This window comes from Mercenaria mercenaria, chromosome 8 (assembly GCF_021730395.1).
Source record: "Mercenaria mercenaria strain notata chromosome 8, MADL_Memer_1, whole genome shotgun sequence".
NCBI lineage: Eukaryota > Metazoa > Mollusca > Bivalvia > Venerida > Veneridae > Mercenaria > Mercenaria mercenaria.
In genome coordinates, this window is record NC_069368.1 from 20099089 (window position 1) to 20109923 (window position 10835).

Consider the following 10835-nt stretch of genomic DNA (forward strand, 5'->3'; position numbering starts at 1 on the left):
ACTAACAGACTTGCAGTGATTGCATAAGTCATTGACGATTTCCAAGGCTAATGTTCACTGTACAAACATTGGTATAACAAAAATTACCATTAACTTTATTAAAACAGACGATGCACATTCCAAAAAAGTTTTAACGTTAAACCTGCTTTATAGTACAGAACTGTTGTTGTTGTTGTTGTTTTGCATTACCAGTGTAAGAGTGTGTCTTATAGTTTAAAAAATAGTTTTCAATTTACAGCTGTCTTCCCATTTCAGAATATGTCAAGATAGGTATTGTCTAAATCTCCATTGTCCCACTTCCAGATTAATGGTTCGTTCTGTCGTGCTCTCCCCACATAGCCTACCAGTTTGCCGTCTCTAAAATCTCTTAAATCCAAAAAGTAAAGTTAACCGTATAAACAACAAATGAATTTAAAGTCTGTAATTAAACGGAAACAAATTGGTCAACGATTCCTATTGTCGGACCATTTTATCATAGTATATTAACTGTTTCAGATGTTTGTCGGGCACATAAATCTAGTCATTGTTTTTGGATGTTTCATACCAAGACACTGTGACCAACGAGAGACGACTATAATGTCGAGTTCTGCCGCATGACTTCGTTTAATTCATTTGATTAAATCTTGCTTACTTTTCGTGTAGAATAGAAAACAGCATGTTACAATGATACATCGTAAAAAAAGCAAAATTGTTGGACTACAGAAGCACTTCCCGACGACGTCTTAATCCTGATAAGCCTACTTTTATCACAATATTTCTGAGAGCTTGTTAGAACGAAAACAATCTAGGCTTTCTGCGTAATCGACACCGGTAAATCCATATGAGTGACTCCGCCAGAAGTCTTAGTAATATAAGTTGGATAGTGCAAGATACAGTTCTAAGACACTCCGAGAAATAATTCCCAGTTTTTTAGCATGTCAGGTGTAAAGCACCAATACATTGGACACTTATCCCAATGTTAGTAATTCTGGATAGAGGAGCAGGGGCTAGAACTAAGTAAAGTAATTCTACGAAGGGTGCATAATTATGACTAAGAAAATTTAATTCGAAAAATAAAGTTAGAAGAAAAAACACATGCTGATTACATTTCAAACCTAGAAATATTCACTTGCCAAACCTAGATTTTAACAAAAACAGGCTAGTAAGTAAAACAAATCAAAGATACGCTTTAAACATTCAAACGCGCCATGCTTACAAAACGTCATTTATTTGATGTTAAAATGCGGGTAATTCTTTGTAATTACACTAGATTACTAATTAAAAATTACCCTGTTATTAAAAACATGCTCGTTACAGAAATCTGGCATGGATCTATTTCGGCCCAAAATACAATTTTCAAGAAGTACAATAGTCAAAAAATGCGTTATCTAAAGATAAACCATAGGCCATTGGAGAACTTCCTTATCAGGTAAAAGCGTTCCTTTCAACAGCACACCTTCAAATTTACAGCGACATTTTTTACTGTAGACGTTTTTGACGTTCTTCCATAATGGATTATTGGTAATATTTTTGATAATAACAAAAACTTGTCCTATAACCTATATATAATTTCTTTTCTTCAATTTTGAAATAATGCATGATACATGTGAAGTAATCAATGTATTGATCTTATTGATCATGCAAGATATTAGGGTCAATAAAGAAGACAAGACTCGGGCTGGAATATAACATCTTCCGTTGAAATGATAATCACTTCAAAAAGAGAATGTCAACATTTTCCGCGTCAAGTCACATATGCATTTAAAGGTATCTTAAGCAGTAAATAGGAGCTTTTAAACACGACACATCCAATTATCATGATATCTTACTCTCAAAACTGATACGCGAATATAAGCAAAAGTTATGTATAGTGGAACCGTTCCAAAAAGAAATAACTAAAACCCAAGTATTTAATTGGAATAATTTAGTGTTCTGAAACTGTTAAAAATATAATAACGTTATAAAATAAAGAATTTAAAGAATGTATTATAGAGAATACTTGTTTAATTCTGTATTTTTAATATGTTGAAATAGATTATGGCGTAGCGCCTTGCAACCTACGTCAAACTATCAAAACGCTAACTTTAGGCCTATATTCAGTTTACAACTTAATAACACAATTCATAAAAGTTTTAAACTTTCGATATGCAATGTTTTGACGTGCACCTGCAGGCATCACGGCTTTAAAGGTAGGTCGTAGGTCCTAATCTATCCGTCCGCTCAGGTCAGTAGAGAGAGCGCAGATCTACGGATCAAGGGGCCTCGAGTTCAATCTCCGGGTAGGCCTATGTTCTCCGTGATGCTCTGATAAAATACATAGTGTCTGAAATCACTCCACCTCTGATTCAGGTGGAGAAATTGACAGTTAATTGCGGAGAACATGTTTGTACTGGTACAGAATACAGGAACACAGGTTAGATTAATTGCCCGCTGTTACATAACTGAACGGTGCTAAACGAAAAGAACAAAAAAATCTAAATTAAATAATTTGATCATACTTTGTCAGCTTGAAGAACATTAGTTTTTAGGAAATATAACATCAGGACTACCGCACTCGCTCACATTTCATAGAATATTTTCTTTACAAACTATTAAGGCAATTCTGAAATTAAGTAAACTTGAAAAAGGAGGTACTTTATAAAACACACGAGATAAATGTAAAAAGAAAAACTTGGATTAATGCGCCTTGCATGTATTTTGAACGAACTAATCACTAGTGGCGTGAAAAAAGTGTTAAAACAGGAAGTTCTATTTTGGCAAGAACTTTTCATCTAGGGGAAATTATTTATTAGGAGAATAAATCAAAGTTATTTGTAACCCACGAAGAAAAAACGGAAAAATCTTGCCAACATGAACACACAAGTTCAAATATTGAAGAACTTAATACTTATTCAATTTATCTATTTGTAGCGTGATAACAGAAACCACAATCAAGTTTCTTTCTTATGCATATACAATTGTACTTCAAAAGCGATTCACTATAATAGAATTTACATATTTCGTTTTGTCAGCGGTTTTTATACATACCGATAAAATCAATTGATCGTTGTATCATAGTTTAAATATAGATATAGGGAAAATCTTAAAATTTGTACCCGACTTCCCGATACTTTACCACGTTTATTTTTAAATCTTATAACAAAACTGATTGGCTTTAAACCTCTTAACGTTTTCTTAATTACAAGTATTATAAAAAAGATTATCGACCTGGCATGCTATAAAGGATAGTTTTTCATTGTGCCTATAAAATTGATTAGGTTTATTTGGTACACTTGTGACATACTTTTTTTGAAAATACCCATTTGAGTGTACGTCGACCATCCACATTTTAGGCTGATAAAATTTGACAGGAATGATGTATATTATAATTCTTTCAGAAGGTTTTTCGACGAGCTACATGTAAGGACCTCCTTGAGTTAAACAAGAAATTTCATTCAATTCATCAAACATATCTATTATTAGTCCCTGATCTGTCTGGTAACTGGCACATCGGCTCTATTTCCCTGTTTTTATTCAGTGGAAATCTAAAACCTGCAGCTGATCCGACTTTGAAATATTCTCAAAAATATTCCTTGGGTGTTGTTTTTTTCAAGAGGTAAAATTGTTACACATTTTCCTATACGATTGGCTGATCCTAATTATTTTTTACGACATAGTTTGGTGACCTCAACATAATTCTTATCATCCATAGATATGGCTGCCAGAGGGCATCGTCACTTTTTATATATATGAGCCGCATCATGAGAAAACCAACATAGTGCGTTTGCGACCAGCATGGATCATGTTCGCTTTCAAAGCCTATTGCATATTAGAGAAAGAATTAGCGAACAGCATGGATCCTGACTAGACAGCGCGGATGTGCAGGCTGGTCTGGATCCATGCTGGTCGCAAACGCACTATGGGTGTTTTCTCATGGGGCGGCTCATATGTACACGTGTATATATAGCGAAAAGTTAAAACAGATGTTAAATTAGCGGAAATGTTTTTCAAGTTTCACTTGAACTATGAAAGTCAGCGAGCAATAAAGCAACAACATGGCTCTCTTCTTTCGTACATACTTTTTGTCTTCGTCGTATATCGGCATATTATGGAATTGGTCCCAATTTTCACGTTGTTTTTTTTTTTCACTAAGAAACTACATGTTTATGTCTTGAATCACGGTGTATATGCAGGATCCCTGTCTTTGGTAAATGAGAAAACGGATCCCTATGTTTTTATGCACAAAAGTGTGTTCAGGACGAAAATTTCGATTTTTCCGAGCTCACCGACGTTGGAGTTCATTGTTTACCACAAAGATTGTCCTGCATGTGCGCGAACAGAGAGGGATCCGTTTTCTCATTTACCATAGAGAGGGATCGGATATGCATATAAATCGTGTGAATTTCGTGCAACAAAAGTGTTTTTAATTTCTTATATCCATCATCCATCGCCCAGCGTCAACGTTTTCAACTTCTGAAACAACTGGTCCGAATAAACAGGGCTCAAAATGGAGAAACTTTTAAAAGACATATTATTGCGAACCACATTACTGATTACAGATTTTCACCAAATTTTGTTTGTAGCATTCATATATGGACGTTTGTCATATTTATTCAAATATTTGATGCCACAACAAGGGCTAGCATTTTCATATGACACATTTTTGGTAGTCTTTAAAGGCGCAGTGGGAAGACAGAAATACATGAAGCATTAGTCTCTACAAACCGTGTTTAGTCGGGATTCTGCCTGATCAAAACAGGAATCAGCCTCTAATAATACAGTTGTAGAAGAAACCTATAACAATGTATTTCTCGAAAACTCTATTGGGCCGCCACAGAGGTCATTGGTTTGGCATGGAACACTTTCTCCTCAAAAGTTGCTCATGGCTTAGAGGTATAACGAGGCCATCGCCTAGCACTGGAGTAACAGCGTCTAATGAAAAGGCCTAATCATGTCTGCGCTAGTCTGCAGAAATAAACAAATGATATACTAGTAGCACAAGCATATGTTGTCAATTAAATGTATAAAACAAATCATTTAAAATCCTACTGTAGTATTTGTTCAAACGTCCGCACGTTTATTTTGCGATGTCCTTGACCATACAACAATGGGCTCAGGACCCCCACACCCCACCCTGCCACAGTTGCCCATCTTTCCTTTTAAAGAGCATTGATTGTACATGCTAAAATTGTAACAAAATAACAAAACCCGTTTTATGATCGTCACCTATGCTCAGTACGTGTTATAATGCCAAAAAATATTGGCTAACAGTTGGCAGGGTCGGAGGAGGGTGGTCGACTTGGGGTCCTGGCCCCAAGTGTCTGCGGACCGTACTGTAGAAGGCCATAACAGTTTAGCCATTTTCTGACTGAGAGTTTTTACCACATGCAGGTAGGTGGACGTGCAGCATGTATGTTTTTTTCTGTATTATTTGAAAACAAGATTCTGGAGTTTTGTATTGGACAGTGACAACTCAAAACAGTTTAAATATTTTAATACATTTTTAATAAATGTACAGGCAATAAATGTATATCAAATGCTACTATTATAATTTGAATATTTTGATATAATGTAATTCAAAAATGACTGTAAAGGAATACATCGGCATTCTATACGCATACATTGGAATTATATAGCAATATATGTGCATTGTATTGGAATACATTGGAACTGCATACAAATACAATGGAACTGTATAGCAATATATGTGCATTGTATTGGAATACATTTGTTGTACATCGAAACTGCGTACGAATACATTGGAACTGTATAGCAACATAATGTGCATTGTAAAGGAATACATCGGAACTGTATAGGAATACATTGAAATTGCATAGGAATACATGTTCATTGTAAAGGAATACATCGGGATTGTGTACGAATACGTTGGAAGTACGCACGATCATACACTAAGACAAAGACAATTTTAGTCAAACAATCATTTGGTTTCCTTCTTCGTACAAATACTTCTGGTTTGAGAAACTGTTGTTGATATCATATTCTTTTGAAATGTAAACAAAAGTAATTTTCATTAATTTAAAACTTGCTAGACTGAATGCATTTTTTTAATTGAGAATAACAAATATATTTGATATTAGTTCATATACCGACGACGATGACTAGGTCGATGATAATGATGATGATGATGATGAGGAGGATGACTGCGACAATGGTGTTTCTCATAATCATCATAGTCATTTCCATCATGGCCATTGTCACAACTACAACATAAATAACACTGATAATGATAGTAGTAAAAATAGAAAATGGGAAAAAAAACTGAATTGCACCAAATAATCGTATGTAAACAAATGACCAAATAAGTGAAATTATTGCACAAATGTAATACACAGGGCGGACTAAACAGCGAGACAGTCTGATATATTTTAAGCATTTGAACTTGATGAAGTATTTGATGATACGTTACTGACGATTGTTCCGCTGCTCGCGTTTCTGCGCATGTTACTGCTATAACCCAATAAGTTTGAAATATTACTAGACTGACCACTCCCCCGTGTGCCAATAGTAAATATACGCTTGCTTGTTTCCTTATCGCCACATTCTGAAACACCGCTACCAGGTCTCGAATTTGCCGGCGACCCTTTATTATCACTAACCTTAGACACGATGTCTCTAAGGACTTTTCCACTTAATGTTTCTGGAATATTTATTCTTGTTTCTTTGGGTCTAGCATCGGGTCCTGAAAAACTTATCTCTTGCAGCACGTCTAATAATTGATTATTTCGTTCGCAGTTAGAATCATTGTCTTGACTTTGTGCTTTATCCACACTCTCCTCATTTCTAGATATAGTAAATACTCCCATTCTATTGTCAATTTTCAAACCATTAAGCAGATCCCCCTTGTTTGCAGCCTTCTTCTTAGTAGGAACATACTTTCTGTTATTGTCTAAAAATTTGTCATTTACTGTTAACTTTTGATTAGGAGTTTTATGAACACGAGCTTTTTCAGAAGTCTCTGCAGCTGTTTTTCTGTTTCTATTGTTCTGAACTTGCCTAACCTCAGTTTCATTCGGACCATTTCGAATTCTTTCCTGTTCTTGCAAATGTTGTCTCCTTGGATTTTCTCGAGGAGTTTCGCGCTTAAATGTGAAATTGCCGTCACCTACTCCGTTACCTTTTGGTGGCAGCTCATAACGTAATTTTGACCAGAACATTCTGTCATCAGGTGACAGAACTACTTTTCCGGCCAGCCTCGATTTCCAAGGCTCTTGCTGGAGTTTTTCCTGCCATGCTTTAGTTCTGAGATCAAATTCTTTTGGATTGCCCTTCCTTATATTGCGTCTGTCGCCAATTCTTTCTATCCATCTATCTTCATCCAGTTTTGTTTTCAGCAAATCGCTACTGTTAAAGATAATATAGATAATATTAGGTGCATTTTCTATATTTTCATCTTCCATGTTTATAGCACAAAATTCTCTTTCCTCTTTATTATTTGCTCCATTCTCATCATTGTTATTATCCATGTCAGTTTCATTATTTTCATTTTCATTCGTGTTTTTCCCATTTTGACGTGCGGCAGCTTCTATAATACGACGCTCAGCATCTTCTATCTCAAAACAACGCCACTCGTTGTCAAATATCTTGTCCGAGAGAACAACGATCATTCTTTTTGATTTGCCGATCCACTTCGGAATATTTACGGCTTCACTTCCAGGTTCCATAAATCTGGCAGGATTCAAAACTGAATAGATTGGCTTTTTCCGGTTTAGTTTCTTTAGAAAATATCTAACCCATCCAATCACATCTTCACACATATCATCAAAAACGATATAAATGTCAACATCTTTTTGTTCGTCGCCATCGACACCATACTTTTGTCCAGGACGAATGCGAAAGAGTTTGTGAAGAATTACGCGGGTTTCATAAGGACACCGTTTTGCAAATACGACCGCTACTGCAAGTAGTGCCAATATAACACCAAGGCAAACGCAAATGATGATGAGCAACTCGTTTGTACAACCAAGCGCCTTAAGGCTTATGTCCACTATCGTACGGACACCAGTTTTTGAATCACAGGTCAGAGACATATCGCCTTCATCACTGTCCAGTTCTATCCACTCGGCCATCCACATTGAGTCGCAGTCACACTCCAGTGGGTTTCCAGAGAGCTGGACAGAACTGTAGCTAAATTTCTTAATTTCACGTGGAATTGTTGTGATTCTATTGTTTCTAAAATCCAGTCGCGTTGCATTCATTCCTGACAGTACGTCTTTATCTAAGCTGTTCAGTTGGTTCCCGACTATTGAAATGTTGTAAATCTGTGGTAAATAAGTAGTGTTCTTTAAAGCGCCGATGCTGTTACCGTCTAAAATCAGTTCAAGTTTGGATCGACTGTGGTCAGGAATGACATCCGGCATCTCAGTTAGACCGGCACCAGTGCAGTCAACGAGAAAGGTGTCATTGTGTGGCCGATCCTGACAGAAGCAACCTGAAGGGCAGTTATTTGTTATATTACAAACAAATTGATCAAGTTCAAGGTCATGAAGGAAGTCTATTCCAGCAAATGACGACGGCAATTCACATCGGTATCTGTATTCTTCCACTCTGGAGTAGCGAAAGATACCACGGCGAACAATTTCTGTTAAGTCATAAAGCTTACAGTCGCAGAAGAACGGGTTGTGTGTAATATTAGCCTGGTACGTTAAGAACGCGGCGAAGACGGATTGGGCATCCAGTTCAGGGTCATATTGTCGTAATGTTTCTACCCCGATTGTATTCAGCAGATTGTTTTGCAGGTGTACCAGCACCTCAAATGGATATTTCAGGTCATAAGTCCAGTTCATGTAATTTTTCAGTTCCGAAATCTTGTTATGCTCAAAAAAGAACTCCCGGTCCGTACGTCTTTGGTAAGATTGATATGTTCTATATGGCCACGGATCTAAATAGGTCATTGAATTGTTATTCATGTTGAAATACATTAATGCCACATTCTCTTGCCCAACAATATTAGGATCCACTTCACTTATGTTGTTGTTATTGAACCAAACGTTCCTCAAATTGTACAAACTAATAAGTCCAGCCTCTAGTTTTGTAAGCGAGTTAAAAGACAGATCCAGACTCTCTAGCTTCCGGAGAGGAAAAAATGTACCGTTATCCAGTGAGGCTATTCGATTATTTGAAAGATTCAGCGACAGTAGTTCGAAGAAAATGGCAAAGCTGTCCACATCGACGTTTGTTATTTTGTTATTTGAAAGGTCCAAGGATGTTATGTTTTGCACAAACTGTTTACAGTCATACATCTACAAATACAAAATATTGGTAACTTAAAAACTAGCAAAGACCAGTCCAAGCGCCAAGATAGTAAAACTGAGCATTCAAACCCCCGAATACAACCTTACCATTCGTCAATTTAAATACAATAAAGATGATATTTGCGAAATTACAGTTTATACTTTTCATTTTTTTTCTAACATGCAGAAAAGCTGTTTGAAAGGAAGTTTGGAAAGTAGCGGAGAGACATGTTTTGACATGGGCGAGCAATTAAGAATAAAAATTTAAAACCCGACAATTTGAATATTTCTGTGACTCAAACTCATACAATATAGCAGGTAGTGAAATGCTTCAAAATCATTTTTGATACGTATTGTTTTACAGCGTGTTGTGTATTTCCTGTGGGAATGCTTTGTTTACAGTTGTAATTCGTTGTGATTTTGAGTTCGATTCCTTTTTCCCAAGAAATACTAACTTTCGCTAATATCTAAATAACGCAAGTAATAAGCGACTCACCGTATCAAACGTGCTTTCGTCGATGTACGTCAGACCCTGGTTTGTCAAGTTCACCGCCCTGCTACTGTCTAACGGACACGACGTCTGGGCACTAGCCAGGGAGCCAAGTAGGCACAATGACAACACAATTTGAAGCATAGCTAATGGTTTGTAGGTAGTGCTGTAAAATAAGAACCACTAAATTAAATGACCATATCGTCACGATAAATGAGACTGTATTACAGAAATGTTACTTTGTTTGGGAAAAATCGTTTGTTGCAAAGTATATTTTACTTCTTCCTTTTTTTTAAAAAAGTACTCAGTAAATATTACAAATATGTTTAAAAAGTAACGGTTATATTAGAAATCATGCAAAGCAAAAATGATAGTAAACTTATGTCGCATCAAAATTCTAACACCAATAAGTATACACGTGACAATGGATACATAATTCTAATACGGTGAGTTCAATTAAGTATCAATGTCCTCAAAAATAAGCAAATAAAAAATGTAATATTTGTAAAAAACTTATAATTGTCGTCATCTTAAAATTCATTCTCTTGAAAACAGCATGCAGGATCTAACTTGATTTATGTACACGTGAAATGATGTTAAGTGATTTATTCTAATACTGTGCAAGTTATACAAATTATTCAACAACGTTTTAATTGTCCATAGTGTGGCGCTCCACTTTAACATTCAAAGTATATTTTAAAAACATTGTTAATTAAAAAATCTTTTATCTTACCTTTACTGAAAAAGCTCGGCATCTAACGTTATTGTATTGTAGTGTAAATGTATAAATTTATATCAGATAAACCTATTACTAGATACTGCCAACCCCTTCTGTCTAGTGTTGCAGGGTTCAACTCTTATATATTTGAAAGTTATATCAAGTGCGGCTAAAACTTTTAAATTAGAACACTCGATTTCATCCAGCGACTAGCCAATCAAAAGAATCAGGAAGTTGGATCTTATTGGTTTTAAGTAAAAATCGATAGATCAATACCTATATTTAACCAATTTGGAAAATAACGGGTAAGAAAATTTCCCACTGCGATTATCAATGTACTTAAGTAAAAACCGCTTATCTAGGTTAACAAAGTTTTAAACGGCGTGTTATTAAAGCTACTAGCCCACAGCTGAGGTGA

At 35.8% G+C, this 10835-nt stretch overlaps 1 protein-coding gene across 1 annotated transcript; it reads right to left on the reverse strand.

The window, feature by feature from the left end:
* Positions 1–5440: 5440 nt before the first annotated feature.
* LOC123522918 (protein toll-like) lies at positions 5441–10617 on the reverse strand. Its single transcript, XM_045300438.2, has 3 exons — positions 10433–10617; positions 9706–9865; positions 5441–9218 (listed from the first exon to the last, which is right to left on the reverse strand). The coding sequence occupies exons 2-3, from the start codon at positions 9841–9843 to the stop codon at positions 6345–6347; spliced, it is 3012 nt and encodes a 1003-aa protein (XP_045156373.2). The 5' UTR covers positions 9844–9865; positions 10433–10617; the 3' UTR covers positions 5441–6344.
* Positions 10618–10835: the final 218 nt, after the last annotated feature.

Excerpts from the sequence above, each read along its gene's own strand:
- LOC123522918 (XM_045300438.2), bottom strand. The coding sequence starts at position 9,843 with ATGCTTCAAATTGTGTTGTCATTGTGCCTACTTGGCTCCCTGGCTAGT. Across the intron at positions 9,219-9,705 it reads ACGAAAGCACGTTTGATACG|ATGTATGACTGTAAACAGTT; the intron begins GTGAGTCGCTTA and ends TTGTATTTGTAG.